The sequence below is a fragment of the Anser cygnoides genome, chromosome 2 (assembly GCF_040182565.1).
Source record: "Anser cygnoides isolate HZ-2024a breed goose chromosome 2, Taihu_goose_T2T_genome, whole genome shotgun sequence".
Classification (NCBI taxonomy): Eukaryota; Metazoa; Chordata; class Aves; order Anseriformes; family Anatidae; genus Anser; species Anser cygnoides.
In genome coordinates, this window is record NC_089874.1 from 140594640 (window position 1) to 140613498 (window position 18859).

Consider the following 18859-nt stretch of genomic DNA (forward strand, 5'->3'; position numbering starts at 1 on the left):
CAGCTTCTAACTCACTGTGGGAGCATGCCTTGCAGAAAGCTGAAAGATGGAAAGAGGCTGGCGGTGCTCGCACGCACCTGCAGGAAGAGTTGGTCATTGCCCCCATGCGACGCCCTCTTGCACCGCCAGCCAACGGGCAAGGTCGGTATCCCAGCAGGAACATCTCAGACTGCCCAAGTCTCCGACCCGCTACGTTCAGCCAGAAGGTGAGCTACCTACGGGGCTGGACAACTGGTTTTTTGCACTCCTTGAGGGTGAGGAGCTCCGACAGCCAGAGACCAGGTAGCAGCAGCATCGCCATCTCCTGCAGCTCCTCCGTGAGCGTGGGCCACAGCCCTGAGCCCCCTCTCAGGCGAACCTGAGTCAGAATGGGATCTTCTGGTCCCAGTGAAGCCCTGGGAGCAGCAATGAAACCATGCAATGTGCCAGGAGTCACGCTGGGAGCGGGAGGCAGCAGGTGTTTTTAGGTGCATTTGATTTTCTTCAGTGATTTCCCTTTAGATGCACAGAGAGGTCAGTCTAGGCATACCAAGAATAGAGAAAGGCTGCGTGTTTTGACAGAGAGCTAATGTTTCTCGAATCAAGATATCTGGAATATCAGGCACTTTTCTTTCCTTAGGGAACACAACTAAAAGCAAAATGCATCTCTTCATCCTGCTGGAGAAGGTGACAAAAAATCTGTGGTGAATGAAAGAGTAAGCTACTTGGGCACTGGGCTTTTAAAATAAAAACATTCATCCTATACATTGAGAAAAAAAAAAAAACCCACACACATGAATGGAAGCAGCTCGAAGAGGCAAATAAGCTTCTGTTGCTTGCTGTGATGAGGGAACCCAGTAGTTTTGGGGGTCTGCAGCACTGCACACTTTCAGTCCTGAGCAGCCTCGTTTCCACTGAACAGTACAGAAGGTGGAAGATGGCTCAGAAACACGAGAGTAATCTCTTCTTAAATACGACTTAATCACCGTTCCTTGTTCTGGAGCAAAGAGCTGAACTAAACACTTCAGCATGTCTGTCTACAAAATAAATTATTAGTCAAACATTTTGCTAATAAGACTCCCTCCTACTTCAGCTGCAAGGTAAGACCTAACTATTGTGCTTTTTGTGGAGGCAGTAACTGAAGATAAGTGCTATGAGATGTATAAAAATTATGTCAGTTGATAGGCTGAATAAATCAATGTTAACCACGTTTAAAAGGCTTCAAAATTGTACTCGCTCTTGGATAAATTTGCATTAACTGTTGGGATGTGGGGCTATTGGTCCTATGATTATAGAAATTCTCAATCCTTTATTTATCCCAATAATTATATACCTGAGGGCTGCTTAAACATCTGTGTCAACAAAACACAACTACACTAAACAGGAGACGTAGGTTGCTTGAATCAAACACAACATTATTGCCATTGATTTCAGACACATGAAATTGTGGACTACAAATAACCCCAAAAGCTAATGGGCTTGTCTGAAAGCCGAGCAGTCGGTGGTGGCTCTGCTTCCTTGGCGGTAAGAGGTTGCTGAAAAAACACAAGAGATGCAGAGCCCATCAGCCCTTTCTAGCACAAACCCATAGGGGGCTACCAAATCACTTCTGGGTGTGTTTGGGTTTCTAATGGGATCAAAGAGATTCTTGGAACACGAGCAGTATTTCAGAAGTACAGCTGTATTTATTGAAATACAGCACCAGTACTTACTGCGTCGGAGACTTCTGCTTACTTTTCAGAGGTAAATCAGATTTGGATTATAATTAATTAGGTGTGTGCATAAATCAGTACAGCGTTGAGTATTGTTAGTCCCATCACCCTGCTATTTTCTGGAGGCTCTCAAGAACTTTATTCTGCAAAGATCAACTAACAGAAAAAAAGAACAAAACAGCATTTTAAGAGACTCAGAAGTTATTTTATTGACTGTATTTATAAGTACAGAGTTTGGTTTGTTTCTGCATTTTTTAATGCAAAGCACTTGAAAAATTCTGTCCTTCCAGAGTTTCAGCAGGGAAAGGGCATGTGACAAATAAATATGACTTATCTACAAGCTGAATTAAGGCCCACATTTTAAAAAGAATCTCATGCTTTTGGATATGGTTGCTAAGAAAAATGGTAACTCTACTTAATCCTTCTTCAAATAATCTCTGACCTACATAATCTCTGGACTATGACACCTGTTTTCATGTGCTGTGAGAGATCAAAAGGACACCTCTCGCTGTTAAGTCTGTATACCCAATTGTACTGTAATAAAAATGAAATATCAATTGATGCATCACACTAAAGGCTTAGCGTCAGATAAATCAAATCAAAAGCTTTTGGTCTTCCTCTTTGATGTATTTGCTGTGCGTTTTTCCTTAACAGTAACCATGCAGGCTTTGGAAGTCCAGGAGGAGTGCAAAGCAGCAGAAAAATCTCAAGAGGGAAAGGCGTCGAGCCATAAATATCCGAGGGCCAGAGACATGAAGTGACCAGAAGTGAGTGAAGGAATGAGCTGGGGGCAGAGGGTGTGTGTCTGTGTGTGTACATGTGCACACCTGTGTACAGAGAGAGAAGGATTACATCGATTATACCAGGCAGTTCCAAATATTGTCTTTGAGGGGAGAAACGTGATTAGGGGGCTGTTTCTCTCTGGGAATGGGACAGGGAGAGATTTTGTAATATAATATATATATATATATAGAGAGAGAGAGAATACCCACATTGAGCAAGCTGGGTCTTTAGTAAAGACCATACAGTTTAATTAATTTGACCAAGTAAAACATATATCCAGGTACATAAGCATGTGGTCATGCACCAAGCGAGATCTTCGGCTGTTTGCCCCTAGCACGTGCAAGCTTCCTGCTCCCACCATCACTTCCATCAAAGATAAACCCATTGCCTACAGTGAAACCTTGAGAAGCCAAGGAATGGCACAACTGGACTAAGAAACGTTGTCGTGTAGGGTAAGGAATTGTTACTTGACTCAATTACACAGACTCTCCCACTGTGCTAAGATTATTTCCTAATGGCCACCAAGCCTTTTTTTTTTTTTTTTTTTGTACATCACTATAAAAATGGACACAAGGAACTTTTTCATTTCCAAAGATTCAACATGATTTTCAAACACCTTTGACAATCGTGTGGGCATACCTACATCTGCACCAGGCCAGGATGAAGTCCAGCCACCAAAGAAAAGTTGCATCAAAAGACATTTGCCACCGCAGCGTGGCTCTGACCCTAGGATGGTGAGCTGGCTCTTACAAGGCCTCCCTGACCACAGGCATTGGTTTGAATACACAGAGAGAGAAAGGAAGGAAGAGAAAGAACCATCCCTTCAGTGACTTCAATTGTTTTTCTGTTTTGTTTCCCCCCATGGTTAATTTACTTGACATCGTTATGGTATGTTTTCATTTATAAATTAAAACCAAAAAACAACACTATCTGTACAAGTGGCAACTGAATAACAAAGCACAGACATAAAAACCAACAAACATTAATGGAAGCAAGTCAGATGTGAAACACAGACATGGAACAGTAAGTTACATAGATGCTGATGTCAGCCAATGTATTTTTTTTTCCTAACATCCATAGTTAGCCTTGGAAGAAACCTGGCCAGGTGCAAATGCCATATGGTGTTTCTTCTCTCCCTGAAGAATTTTTTTTCTTCCCGTTTTTATGACAAATAGAGTTATCTCCTCTAACCTGGAAGACTCTCTAAGACCTAGTGAAATTAAAAATGAGTCCACACAGAGGGATTTGTAAAGCAAACAACGGAAAAAAGCACTTAGTACCTATTCAGTCTGGGACTAACAAATACTCTGAAAAAAGAGAGTTTTGATTAGGATCTGAACATACCATATTGTCAAATAATGGGAAAATAGGGCAGCTGAGACTTTGCTTCAATGATCTCTGGTCACTGAAGAAAAGAATAAATGCTGTTGCTGGCATTGGTGGGACAACATCCCAAGAACAGCTGACTAAGGGAAAGCTCTTATAAGTAATGCCCACATTTGTCCTCCTGAGCAGGGGGAAGGGGAGAAGCAAACCAGGAGGAATTAATGAGTATTCTTTAAACACTCTAACAAAGGAAAACAAAAAACAGATGAGGCACACCATGTAAATAGGAGTCCCTTTCCATATGGAATACACTAAAACGATAAAAAGAAAATAGGTTTGTGAAGAAAATGTATTTTACAACAAACTTAACGGGGCTAATCACCATGTGCAACTTAATGACCTTACGCTGGGCCATCAATGTAATTTTGCCTTTCCCAAAAAGGATTACAATACTGCAACACCTGGTACAAAACACTGGCAGGAAACACCACCTGCTACCCAGACTTGTCTTCTCCAAGGTTTTCATTGGCCATAGTGGACAAAACACTGTCGCACCACAGCCTGGTACAGAAAATTCCCTAAACCAATTTCCCAACTCGCTGTATGTTAGAGAACACCCGCCTTTGCCTTCTGAAGTACAGAAAGAAACACTACAGTAAGATGGAGCCCTGAATATTTACAAATGCAAAGAAATAAAGGCTTCCTCATGTTATAAGGTCTTTTTAATTAGTTTTATATCCATGAATACAATTAAAAAAGAAAATGAAACCTTCATCATTTGATAAAACAGCGTGCACACGGAGTGCTGTACAGAATTTGTACAGAATACATTCCACTTAGAAGCACCAATGCCTGTTAATAGTGACTAATGCTATCTCATGGACTTGTGCATTGATTCATTTATCATCAGCCGCTCCTGTATTTGGAAGTTCAACACCGTGCAGATGGACACAGCCTGAGCCACTGTACACTCCCCTCTGAATATACCTGGGCAAATACAGGCAAGCTATTATTTACTGTGGATAAACAGTAAATAATTATAATATCCAATAACTGTCAGATTAATTAAGTTTAGCGGTAGAATTTTGTCACTTCAAAGATAGTGTGGCTGTCTAAGGAGTTTTATTCATGAGTCCCTTATACTAAAGCGTCTTTTTGGGCAAATTCTCAGAGATGAATAACTAAAGAAAAAAATCAGAAAAGACATAGGGTATGGAATCAAAACTGAGTTATTGAATGTTGTAGCTTTCCCCAGTTAAGACTATTCATCAATTATTATTCTCGTTACCCTAGAAAATGAAACCTCTAAGTAAAGGATGTCTACGAATACCTCCAACCTACTGGGGTCTCTCAGGATTAGGCCATTAGGAAGTGGAGACTGCAGAGAGACACCTCCACGAACAATTGAGGATTTCTTTCCTTAGATTGGCCTAATGCTCTTCCACTGAGATCCTTTCCAGAGCTGACTTTGAAAGATGTGGTTTTCTGTGAGTATAACAGAAGTACACTGTGAATAATATAGAAAGGAAACAAAAACATGAGAGATGGCTATGTAAACGAACATTAACAGTTACCACTAACATTACCTTCAGTTAGAATGAACAACAAGACAACATTATACATGAAAAATTAGCTTTTATTACAAATGTTTAGTAATAGGTAATTTTTTTTTCTTTTTTTTTTTTCCTTCCTAAACTTAAACAAAGTCAGAAACAAACAAGAAATCGCTCAGTTAAAATCTCACTGAAGGTTAACTTGTCAGTAGTTCTACCAGATTTCCTCCAAGTCTTGCTTTTAAAATGTCCTGTTTATTGTGCTATCTGCTTTCCTCTACAGAGACGCTCACCCTCCAGTAGAGATGTGTAGCTATCAACATGGATGATTTGATTCACTTGTATGAACAGTAGAAACTAATAATAAGTTGTGTCCATCTCTTAATATGAAACCTATTTCTATATATTATGCTTGCACATCATTCAGAGCCTGATATCATCATTCAGAGCCTGATATTCTGGCCTCTGAAGCCAAAGACAGCTTTGACACTGACTGCAGTGTGCACATCCCAGAAGGGCAACGTGAATAATTTCATATTCATTTGTGGAAGTGTTCTTTGGTCACAAGCTTCCTGTATCTACCCAGGTTACAGTGTCTCAGAAGCTTTTTTCTTTTTTTTTTTAAACCTTTAAGTGGCTTGTTTCTTTCTTTTGCATTTTATTTATTCCATGGCTTTCAGATTTTTCTCCTGCATGTGTGTATGCGCTAGTGCACAAAGTTTACACGAATTGTTTCTATGCAGACAGATCAGGAGTGAAGAGAGGACGTCCTTTGTCTTCTGATACCTTTCAGATGTCAGACTGCAACACCTCTAGTCTAAAATGGCCTTTTATTGGAGTCCTGCTGGACAGTTAATTCATATTTAGCGCACTGCATTAAAAAGCTTTCACTGCATTAAAAAGCTTTCAGAATACACAAAATAGGAAAATTGTGATCATTATATTACATTATACATTACACTGTAAAGACATTATTCAAATCAAAGCCCTTTCTTGCTGGGAAAAGTTTCAGAGAATAAGGGGAAAGAAAGCCGCTAATGATGCAAGCAAGAGTGTCTGGACAATGACACTTTGCTTAAAAGGCACACCAACAAAAGGCAAGTTAGGTTCCTCTCCTGATAGTTTAAATCTTCCTGTTCTAGATTTCTGCTTATATATGGGTGCGTGTCTGTATGTATATATGTATACACACACACACCAGAAAGTTGAAGAATTAATGAGCTTTAAATAAATAAGAACCACACAAATGAGGGGGTTGCCGCTGTTATTTTTCCTGCATTATGATTATAATCTAATGATACGATGATATGATTATGCTATTTTTTTTACTTTATATCATTTCATTGTATAAATGTGAGGCATAAGAATACAAGGTGCATTTATCTTGCCTAAAGTAATTTTTATGGATCTTCTGTGCTCTTGCTTCTTCATAAGGGATGGTCTTTATTTCAAGAAATATAAAAAGAGTTGAGGGTAAGGATGTTCTAACAATCACAATTAAAATTTATTTGACTCTAGGGTTTACAAATTAGAGCGTGGCATGCACGCAAACACACACACAGAATGACAGTGACAACAATGGCTGTGATACAGCTCAAACCAAATACTGGTCCCAGCACGGCTGTAATATGCTGATCTTGTAGTATCTATTGTTTTCCTTTTGCATAAGCTTTGTGATCTAATGCACCATTTCCAAAATCTGCACTGTTCTGTCTAAATGGTCCACGTATGATGACAGTAACTGTTAAGAGGTATGAGATGATTACTAACTTCCAGAAAACATTCAACAGAAGATGCCCGTACAGTAGTCACCATTAAAAGCTTAACAGCTGGAGGTTGAAAGTAAAGGTCTTTTCAGCTGTACTGTTTAAAAAAGTATGACTATCACAGTAAAGTTAATTACACAAAAGGCAACAATTGTAAAGATTGCAATAGAGAACACAGTAGATTGTTCAGAAAGTGGATCACATTTTCGGCTAAGTCTGAAATAGTTCTTGCAATGCTGTAAATTCTACCTACTAGATATCACACAATATAAATCAGACAGAAGAAGTTGTAAAAAGGTATTAAGAGCTTGGTCCTGCATTTCCGATTCCCCAAAATCTACCACAGAAGACTACAGGAATTTTGAATGTTCAGTGACTGCAGGACAGAACCCTCAGAGGACTGCAAAACATTGCTTCTTTTCAGTACTTACTATGTGTAAGTATTCAATTGATTTTCTTTGGCTTTTAAATTACTATCCCTTAATGTCTATAATGTGAAACCAAACCAAACCCAAACCACGAATAACTCCCCTCTCCCCTCAAAATAGTGCTATAAAATTAAATGAACCAAAAAAAAAAATAATCCCACATATCCAGAAAGTGTAGCTGTTACTTCATTATAAAACTATGGTGCAAAACAGGGGTTTATACTGGTCAGAATTGCGATAGCAATTGAAAATTTACACTGCAGGAGTGACTGCAAGCATTGCTTCTCCTGAACAATAGAAAAATCAAAACCAATTAGGCACTTGTTTTCTTGTTTAGTGAGAGATCATTCGGTGTGCTTAAAAATGATAGAAATATTATTTAAAAGAATGGTCTCGAGTGTAGCAATTGTATTGCTCAACTACAGCTACAATCCCTGATTCAGAACAGAGAACATGTGCTTATTATTTAGATTACGCTTAAAGTTGTACTGATAGGAATGGACTGGACACATGTTCAAGTGCTGTCCTGAATTGGGACAATTGCTGAATTCGGAGTTTTAAAAGACAATATAGTGGTGAGCTTCTTTTCATTATACTACAATACTAATTTTATCTTATCTGGCTCTGCTCTCCACAATATTATCCTAACACTTCCTAATAAAAAGAAAACAGGCATAAAATAAATAGGATAACCAAAGATTACATAATAAATATGCTACTAAGTGGGAGGAAAATATATTGCAACGTAAGGCTCTGTAGTGTTGCACAATCAAGAAATAGTTCCAGGTGCTCCAAAACACAACTCCTAATGTACAACACAAAGTTACCACGATACACCTGAAAAAGATTGGGAAGTAACAGATTAAACTTCTATTACATTAAACATTTGAAAATATAGCGAGTGGTCATGTGTTTCACTGCCTTTGGAGAACACCATGTGTTCTTTCACTGCTCCAATTGTCATCGGTTGTGAAGGAAAATTGAAAAGATTGGATTTTTAAAACTCCTTCAGACTTATAAAGTTACCAGTGTCCACATTGACTCGTAGCATTATCTCTGAAAGTAAAACAAACTCAGAAATTTTGTTGTCTCCGCTTCTTGGCATCCATTGCATCTAGGATAGGTTGCCTTTTTGCAGTGTACCTCTGACGAAGCTCTTCAATTTCTCGTTCCATCATAGGGTCCAAAGCCTTTAATCTCATCTGTAATTCTTCTAAACTTAGATTCTTTAACTGTAAAACAACCAAACAGGCAAACAAACAAAAACACAAAATAGGTTAAAAACGCATTACGATAAAAATGAAAACCACCTTTCATAACCTTTTAATTTACAGTTGCAATGTCTTTTTTCATACTGTGTGTGTATACATACATATATCCCTGTTCATGCAGTCAGAAGCCTTAGTGCGCTCCACAGTAAATAATTTAACAGCATATGCAAACACACACACATATGCAGTACAGTTAATAAAAAGAAAAAGCAGCAAACACTTCACATACCTTGTAAATACACTGTGAATAAATATAGGCCTGGAGTTAAACTCCTTAGGCTGAAAAAATGCACGCCATACTATACAGGAGTATATTCATGTACATACATTATACTGATTAATGAAATACTTCTTTACTGAATTCAGCCTCTCATAGCAGCCTTAAGAAATAGAGAACTGCTGTAAGGCATAGCCTGACGGATCTGGAGGTACTTTCTGATAAGAATGACAAGACACCTGCATTCCTCAACACACCACTGCCAGGGCTAGGCAAGGCAAACTGCCAGCAGGGTGGTTAAATAATGCACAAACCAACCTCCTGAATTCGTGGGAGGGAGTTACCTTTGCCCACTCTCTTCTCTCACAGTGTTAATCAGTTCATTACATTTCATTCATTAAGAGCAACGGGTCATACAAGTAAACCCCTCCTCTGGCTACTTGGCTGCTGCAAGTAAAGGCTGGATCTCGGCAGGCACTGGGGCACGTCGGGCGTTACTGCCCCATCTGCTCTCGCAGGGCAGGATCTACATTTGAAATATCTTCCTTTGGTTGGCCTGTGTATTTTTTTCTTGAGCAAGCGGAGTACCTCTCTGCATCTCTCTCTTGTCGGAATTGCCTATGTGCCAATTACTCTTCAGTCAGAGATGAGTGTGGCACACATCGATAGATTGCAAACAGCACACAAGTTCATCCCAGGAAAGAGGCAATCTATATTTTGTTTGCAAATATGCTGGCATTGCAAACAAGCACACCACCTAACTCAGGAAAAAAAAAAAGACAACATTTTCTGAATCAACCTACTAATGAGTCAACGCTTAGTTTATGAATCTAGGGCAGTCTTCCATCAACACCGTCTGATCTGCTTTCCCTGAGAAATGAAATGCTACTTTTGATCTTTATTTTTATCAGCTTCTGAGGCATGTAAATCAGCAGCACATATTGCTACATACGGTCCAAACCCCGGTGCTATGACTTCCACCAATACACGATGTTGTACATAGTAAACAAATAACTTCAAGTCATAATCCACAGGGAGTGGAGCCCAGAAAATCATGCAAGAACATAGAGGAAAAGACACCCATTTTCATTCCATGTCATTTTAACAGTAAAGATTCCTGTGAAAGAGAGAATTAGAAGCCAAAAGTAGAAACATCTTCAATGACCAAAGATCCTCAGAGCAGCATCAGCTTCAGACACCCCAGATGTGCTCAGCAGCTCATCATCACAAGGACAAATGGCACCTTTTGTTTCTTCGGAGGGAAGGAGTTGCCTCCCAAATAATTAAATACCCATATAATTAAACAGTCTGGTTTACTACACCTCTCCCCACTGATGAATGCAAGAAAGGATAGGGGAGAAGAATCATAATTTCTCGGACACCAAGACACTTACAGAAAAACACCTTCCCGCTTTCAGAGAAAGAAGAGATTAAAAAAAGTTCTTTTTTAGCCACTTGGTAAATGCAACCAGCATATTACAGACACTTTTCAGTGAGAATATTCTTTAGAGCAGTGAGGTGTCAGAGGAACTTGCAGTATTACAAGGCGACATAACGGCACTGATTCCCCTTTAACCGACTACAAGCAGCACGGATGAGAGAAGCAATAAAACTATGGTTTTTAGCATGTCGGGGAGGAAAAAGTCTATGATTCTATGATATGCAGCTTCATGGACTAGCAAATGGACTAAGGAAGGCACCATCAATAACCACTTGTGTGTTTGTGACAAGTGTCACTGATGAAGTCTCCTGTCTGGTCTGGGTCAGCCACTTACTCCCTCTGAATCACCGCTGTAGACATCAGGCTTACACTGCACACAGTAGACTCAAATTCATGTGATCACATAATTATTCTGTGCTGAAAGACATATATATATATTTTTTAAATAAATTGTCAGAGAAGAATATGATGGGTATGTTTTTATTTAAATTTCAGTCAGGAAGCAGAGCCAGCAAACAGAATTAAATAATCTTTAAGGATCACAGACAGCTGGGCTGGAAATTAAAATACGAAGGGAATGAATTTTTAAATCCAGAGAATGAGAATTGTGCAGAGTGATCTCAGTCACGTCACCCAGGGGACTCAGGGAACTGCAGTACTCATCTGTATAAGTGGTTGATGCTTGGGACACTCAGAGGAAGCAAATGACAGAAAAGAGGGAAATGAAGGATCTGAAAACAGAGTTATGAATCTCATCTATCTGGCTTCAGATGCTGGATAAGACAGAAGTGGTCACAGAGCTCTACGCACCATAGAAAACCACTTAATCACATCTAAAAGCTGCAGCTCATTTTGGGATGTGTGTACGTTTGTGTGCACATATGTCTATGTCTCTTCAGCAAATTTCAGAATATTTTTTTCTCGACTTCTGTCTGTTTTACGGATATTACCTCCTGAACCCTAAAGCTGGCAAAAGAGCAAACACTGAATGCAACAGCAAACGTTAAGTGAGATGCGCAGAAACAACTCATACAGGAAATGTAATTATCCCTATGCAATTTATTCCCTTGCATGATGAATGTTTTGATTCGATTTCTTAAAGTGATAGAGCTTGGCACTCCCGTTTACTTTCACCTGCAAACAGCCTGCAATTTAAACAGCCAGAACTGATTTCCCGCGTAGTTTGTTGTTACAGAGGCAGTCTCCAGTGAATGGAGCTTCTGGAAGGCAAATGGAGCATTTGTCTTCGCTGGGACCCCTTGTATCACCTGGGAATCACTGGCTTTGGGAAAGCAACAGTCCCAGCTGAGACTTACAGCACCATGAACCTATCAATTAGGTGCAACACAATGTAAATACATAATATTTTAAAAAGATGTGTATATCTGTTTCACACACCGAGTCTTTCGGAGTGGCTATGCATATTCAGGTTTCTAGTAGAAAAAGTTGTGTAGAGAAAAAAAATCCTTTTCTTCCAAAAGGTGTATTTCTTAATTTAATAGCGAAAGAGACTTAAAATGAGTAAGAGAGGCAAGGAATAAGATACAAAGCAAAGCTGGATAACATTGAATAATTTCTTCTACAAGGTGACATTCTCAAGACAGTCGCATCCAAAGAAGCCCCGGTGGAACTCTATTAAAGGATGCTGACTGCCTACAAAGAGGCCAGCTCGAAGTTATCCCTGTGCAAGGAGCTCCCGCTGGTGCAAGCTGAATGCCAGCAGCTCTCGTCTCTGCCTCCTCCTCTCCCTGATGTAGGGTGAAATCCTGGTGGACGAAAGGAACCTGAGCAAAGAGGAGCTCCATCAGCCCAAGCTGCCAGTGGCAGAAGACCCTGTAGGCAGCACCACTCTGAGCTGGAGACAACCAGCACAGAAGCAAGGCACCTAACCCTGTGGCTGAATTACCGTTTCCAGTTGCACAACACAAGTCTCCTCTTAGGAGGCAGAAGTGTGGCAACCTGGTGTACCTCATCTTGAACTTTTAGCAAGTAGGACACCAATTGTCTGCCTCTTCCCGGCTCGCTGTTCAACTTATTCATAATTGGGTCAGTTTTCCAAGAAAGGCTACATGCAGAACTCAAAAAGCAGCAGAACAAATCAGAACCATTATCTGGGTTTTTAAGAAGCAGCTGTAAGCGCCGTAGCTAAAGAAAAACTAATCCAGTGGTATAATGGAAGGTAGCTGGATTGCAGCGCAGTTTTACCATTTCATCAGAGGATGATTTTCTATGAAGAAAACATTTTTATTCTGGTCGATGCTGGCTTCAGGTAGCTTGCTTTTTATTACATGTCTTCAAACAATGCCACGGAAGGAATTTTCTCCTCCCATACTGATGTGATCATCTCTTAGAACTAAAGTCCAGCATGGGAAGTACAACAAATTCTATTTTTATTTTTTTTTCAGTCTAACTTCTTGCATTCCAGATGGACCAGCTTCATTCGGACTGGCATTTTTAGCAAAGAATAATTACTTGCAGTCAATACTTCTGCCTGAAGGAAGACCTACAACATGCCTTACATATTCTGTTGGCAACCCTGGTCAAATCATATTGATGAAGATTCAGGCCAAAATGGTCAATTGGAAAATATATATGTGTTGCTGTCTAAAGACTACAGCTCTCTAGTAATACAGTGAAAAGAAAGGAGATGATGTACAACCAAAAGTGGATTCTCAGAAGTCATCAAGTCAAGGGGTGCAATGCAAATCCTAATTACCTGTGTCCAGCAAAGGACTCAAGAGGAAGGAAAAGTATCTGAGATACTTGGTGGTGCCTGCAGACCATGAATTGCAGCGAAGGGGTCTGGAAAAGAGTCTGGAATTCATTAACTAGACTTGGCCAGCACATATCTATAGCCATCCAAACTTTTCAGGGGGCGAAATCCAAAGTTTTGGTGGATGTAGCACACTATAATCTTAATCCACCCTTGACAGCTAACGGAGGTAAATAAAATCTCTAGGCCTGTGATGTTTTCAATATGATAAAATTAGATTTCATTAGTAATTCCATAATGCATGAATTACCATTACAAACCTCCAGTCTATCAAACTAAATTATGGAATACTGCCATTAAGCTGGTGCAACGAAAACAAGCAAATGTATTTTCAGGGTCTAAATTGTTAAGAAAATAGATATTCAATCAAAAAATAATCTGTATCAAGTTTGTTGTGTTTACTTGAAAAAACAAGTTCTTCCTAGCAACTGCTTAAATGAATCTTACAGATGCAACATGCCTTATTAGAGGCCTTTGATTAAAAAAATATGGATTGTTAATACTGTATTCTGAGTCATCTATTTTCCCATCTGCTAGTAATTCCTACAATATGAACTATCAACAGAATGGCTAACAACAATAATTTTCTATGGCAATTGCAAAAGTGGGTTGCCTATAGCACTTTCTAAGATTTAACCAGTGCATGCCTTGGATTGTTTTGTGTTGTTAGTGGCCTTGGGTAAGAGAAACTCTCTTCCCGCTGTAGCTGTTCCTTTACCTTTGCTGAGCAGCTTTCTTCTCTTTTACGGAATGAGGTCCACTGGTGATTTCAAAATCCTTTTTACCAATGTAAAAAATCAGACTTGAGTCAGGATGCCAAGATAAAAGGTGGGCCTCTCCAAATCATTTTTCTGGTCTATGAATTCGTACCCCAACCCAAAAGCTCACTTATCTAGTAGGTTTTTTTAGCCCTACATGCAAGGAAATACACCACAGTTACCGTCAGCTGCTCCCGTGCAGCGACAAGGGGAGAACTGCTCTGCACATACATCAAAACTTACTGACCTGGCAGTAGCATCATCGGGCAATGACCTACTTGAAACACCCACTAGCCACACATCAGAGCTCTGAGCCGCTCTCATCGCAGCCTTGTTGTCGCTAGAACAGGCAAATCAGTCACAAGAGAAAAAAAACTTGGACAGGGAAGAGAATTTATTTCGGTATGTTTGGGAAGCGAGTATCCTTACTGCAAAACACAAAACATGGTGTTATATAAAAAATACAATGAATATAAAAAATAACCTCATTTACTATCACTGTTTTTGACGATTTATGTACAGGAGGGCAGAACCAGTAGCCTAACATATAAAACCAAAATTTTATTCCACAGGACTACCTTAAGCATTTTGAGGGTTAAAATAAGCACAGGACATTAACAGAAAATTAAACAGGGACAGCTTCAATTAATTTTAAAAAGTCCTTTTAGGAATAAATTTGTATATAAATGTTCCATGATTGATTCCTGTCTTCACTACTAGAACCCTCTCTGTTCATATATTAAAACCATATATCACTTTAACAACACAAAGCTTAATCTCAGTTACTATCATCAGCATTTCTCAGCTCTAGAAAGCTTTTCTCAGCTTCATACAAAGTTACACTGAAATAGCAAACCACCACCAACAAAAAATGAGTTTTCTATAGCATTAGTGCATGCTATCATTTGCATACCTTTGTTGCATACTACCCAGGGCTTTTCCTTTAAGTACACTAAGTATTGCCAATCCTAAAATTCAAAAATTACGAGCTGGGTCCTTAACCTTCATTAAACTACCAATAAAAAATTAGATTCCTAAAATGACAATTCCTTGGAGGAGGGAGGTGTCTTTTTACTTCCCTTTTTATTTCTGAGTCATGAGGAGGCAGCCAGAATCAAAGCATTTCTGCAATTGTAACGGCTAAACAGTTCAGGGAAAAAAAATCTAGGAGCCTAAAACTTTAATGAGCTAACTTGACTACAGGAATCGAAATCTAAGGAAAAACAGAAGTCATCATGAAAAGCCATGTAAAAATGATACTGAAACTCTTGCATATTGCAATTTTACAGTTCCTGACAACACTCGTCATGTAGTATGTGTTTATGCTTTATCATATCCTAAGCAGTTTAAATATCATTTACATTGTTTTTACTACTAAAGCTGCTGATGTTCACGTGGTTGGGGGGGTTATAATTTTCACTAAAAGGGATACAACAATGTAAATAGAACCTGAACATAGGGAAATAAACTGCAAGCAATGTATCCCAGGAAAACTGGTAGAAAATATCATTAATAAGTAACTTTGAGATCAATTCTTCACTATCTGATAGATAATAAATTTAAAGAGTGCACAAAAGAAAAAAAAAAGCGTACCAGTCTCTCTTCTTTCTGTCATTTAGAGAGTGTATTGTTACATTATACACTTACAACTGAGTCTGATGAAGCACGATATTTTAATTTGCTTTTGCCCTCTCTCTAGAATTGCATCATCCATCACAGACATTTTTCAAAATGACTTTTAGATTATCACAAGCAAAAAAAAATCACCGTTTGAAATGCCTTAGAGGGAGACCTTGGTGGTTTTCTTTTTTTAAATACTGTGATTTTCTATATCAGGCATCTCAAGCTACAGTTAGCCACAAAATACACTATAAATGTTTAGTGGAGCTCGCAACAGAGTAAATAATCTAAAGCTTAGGAAAAACACTCCATCTGGATATTTATGATGATATTTAAGCTGGGTGGCAAATATCACACACTGCTGATAGCAGAGCAGCTGCCACACCTGATCTAAAAGCACACAGGATCTCCCCCTGGCTCTTTCTGCTTTTGGAGGGGGGGGGATTAAAAAAAAAAAAAAAAGTTTTTCAAATATAACCCACATAGATACCAAGTTTTAAAACAAAACTGAATTCTGCAGCTAGAGTTTTTAATGTACTAGATATGTAGTACCTAAAAGTCAGCATTTTATATTTATTAATGTGTAAATCCCCAGGGCAAGCACTTTTAGTTGTCCTTCATAATTAGCTCAGCTATCAGCAGGTACCTCACAGCGCACTCAAGACACAAGAACTCCGTATCCCATTTCAGCAAATTGCAATTATCATTCAGCTATATATAAATGCAGATGTTACTTCAAAAGTTTTTTCAAGCTAAGGCACTGCCTCTTGACATTTGATTCTTCCATGACAAGATCACTTATAAAATGCTCAGAAAACAACATTTTTACATCTTTTTAAAGTTCTGTTTATCTACATGCAAATGTAAACTGCATTAACTACTGAGATACAAAAGATTTGGGATCAGAAGCATTAAAAAATGTAAAACTCATTCAGCTAAGGACCCCCAAACATAGCAAAGATATAATAAAATATGAATGATGTTCCATTTGTGCTACAATATTTTCTAAATGCAAAACTGTATTTAGAAGTAAAGTTAAAGGCATAAAGAATATGACATGCAAGTCCTGAAGTTAAGAAGAAAACAGTATTAAAACCTGCAAATTCGTAAAATACATAATGATATCACTTAAAGCTATTTTACTTTAATAGTTCAATTTAAGATGATATGAGAAAAAAATTTAAGCACATTAAATAATCAGGATCTCTGTAAGGCACACGAGATACATACATGCAAAGTTAAGCCCAGACGCAGAAAAGCATTTAACCTGAAGAGCTATGGAAGAGGCTAAAAGAATTTTAAACTAAACCTTAAAGCTCAGTGTCGTAGTGAAGAACAACACAGGCGAATCTCAAACCTCTTAGAAATACAGAATGTTCATGCCCCAAACTAAAACAAAAACAGATACAGCAAAACTAAGTTTTCCTGACACGGAAAGTCTGAGGGAGGACGGCCTCCCCCCGGCCCTAAATGCACACACAAATTCTTATCTCGTTTGCCGACGAACCCTGACTTGGTTATATTCTTTATAAGGAAGAAAACTCAGTTCGGTTTAAAATAGCCTATTCAGAAAGGATCGAGGAAAATAACATATCATCTTTAATAAGTGGAAAAATGATAGACATATTGTTTGCTGGTTTGCATTTCATGCAGAAAGCATTCTAGCAGTCACGTCTGACAACGTATAGGTTTCAACCGCTTTGGGTACAAGACGGACAGGAAAAATCTTATGTCCAGAAACTTAGGGTAATTTATAGGCAACAACGGCCAGGTTTCATATTCCCTATGGGAAGGAAGAAAATACTGCAAAGACAGCAAAAAGACAGCGAAACGGAGACATCATTTGATAGAGGCCTGAGATACACCAGGAAGGGCCGAAGCTGAACGCAGCAACTGGGCAAAGCCAGGGCTAAGAGGAGAAGTTTAACCCAGCTGTTAGTCACAGCAGGGAGAAACAGAGACTCCTGCCCCACAAAAACCACACAGATTAATGCCCTGGGGACAGGGGAGATGGAAAGGAGGACAGCCAAACCTAGCTGAGGGGGGCACAGACACAGGGCCTGCGGATGCTGCACAGGGACCTGCAGCAGCTGGGGAACAAGGCCCCAGTCCCAGATCGCTGCCCTGCAAGGACAGCTCTGGTGGTAGGAAAACTGATCGAAACCCATCCGGAAACTTTCTTAACATCTTCAAGAACTCAGAAGATTTTTGAAAACCTCTTTACAAGCCGAAGGGACGCTCTAATTCTTCCTAACAACACAGCTGTTTCACTGAAGTCTTATCTGCAAATCAGCCAGACAATGCTGAGTTTCAGCAGGCTCGCTGAAGCAGGATCAGTTTTTCTTTCAGTGAAATGCACCAGCCCTACGTTTATGAAACACAATTTTAATTAAAAAAACACTGAGCATCAAACAATCTTTAGCCAACCTGGCGAAATCCACATCACAATGGACTAAATGTCCAGATTTGCTGCTGTCTTGCTTCTAGTCCAGACTAGATTAGATCTAAAATAAGTTAACAAATACAGAAATTGATAACCTATCACACAGTACCACTAAGATTGCAGGTTTTCAATAATACACACTGTCTTATCCTTTAAAAACAAGGACACTACTCTCACTACAAGTATCATACTAAGAAGTATCCTGGAAGTAAGAAAATATAGAACAAGACAATAATTAAAACACATGAATCAAAAGGCCCATGAACCAAAACACACAAGCAATATTAAATAACAGTAAAAAGCACTATCATTTTAATGAACACAAAATGCAGGCTATTTCAACACTGACACACAATCTAATTCTATTATCTAAAACACAATCCACCCTGTGAAAAGTGAGATGCTTGCTGTATTATTAGTGTAGAAACCTCGTTTATTTACTGAACAAGATAAAATGACTCAGTGGCATATTCACTTACTGAGTCCCAGAATTGCCAAAATCACTTGCCAGAGAAATATTTTATTATCAAATATTTTGTCCATGACTCAAACATTCATGTGATTAAGCCAAAAATTAGCTTTCTTACCTTCACAGTATTATCTCCTAGGAAGGTCTACAACATTTGATCTACTCACTTTGCTATAGAGCGCAGAACATTAGTTTGTTTAATCAGGTTTTTTTGATTACAGTTTGCAGATATAGTTGTGGTTTATTACGATGAGGGAAAAACATTAGACAGAGCCAACCTCAATGCAAACAGGTACTGTGGAAGCTTTTGTGACAACACT

General features: G+C 38.9%; 1 protein-coding gene across 1 annotated transcript in view; it reads right to left on the reverse strand.

Annotated features, from left to right (window-relative positions):
• Nucleotides 1-4504: 4504 nt before the first annotated feature.
• STK3 (serine/threonine kinase 3) overlaps nt 4505-18859 on the reverse strand; it is a 142260-nt gene continuing 127905 nt past the window's right edge. Inside the window, exon 11 of the mRNA XM_048068668.2 lies at nt 4505-8779. Coding sequence (XP_047924625.1) covers nt 8621-8779 — 159 coding nt within the window. The 3' untranslated portion in view covers nt 4505-8620. The remainder of the gene's footprint in view (nt 8780-18859) is intronic.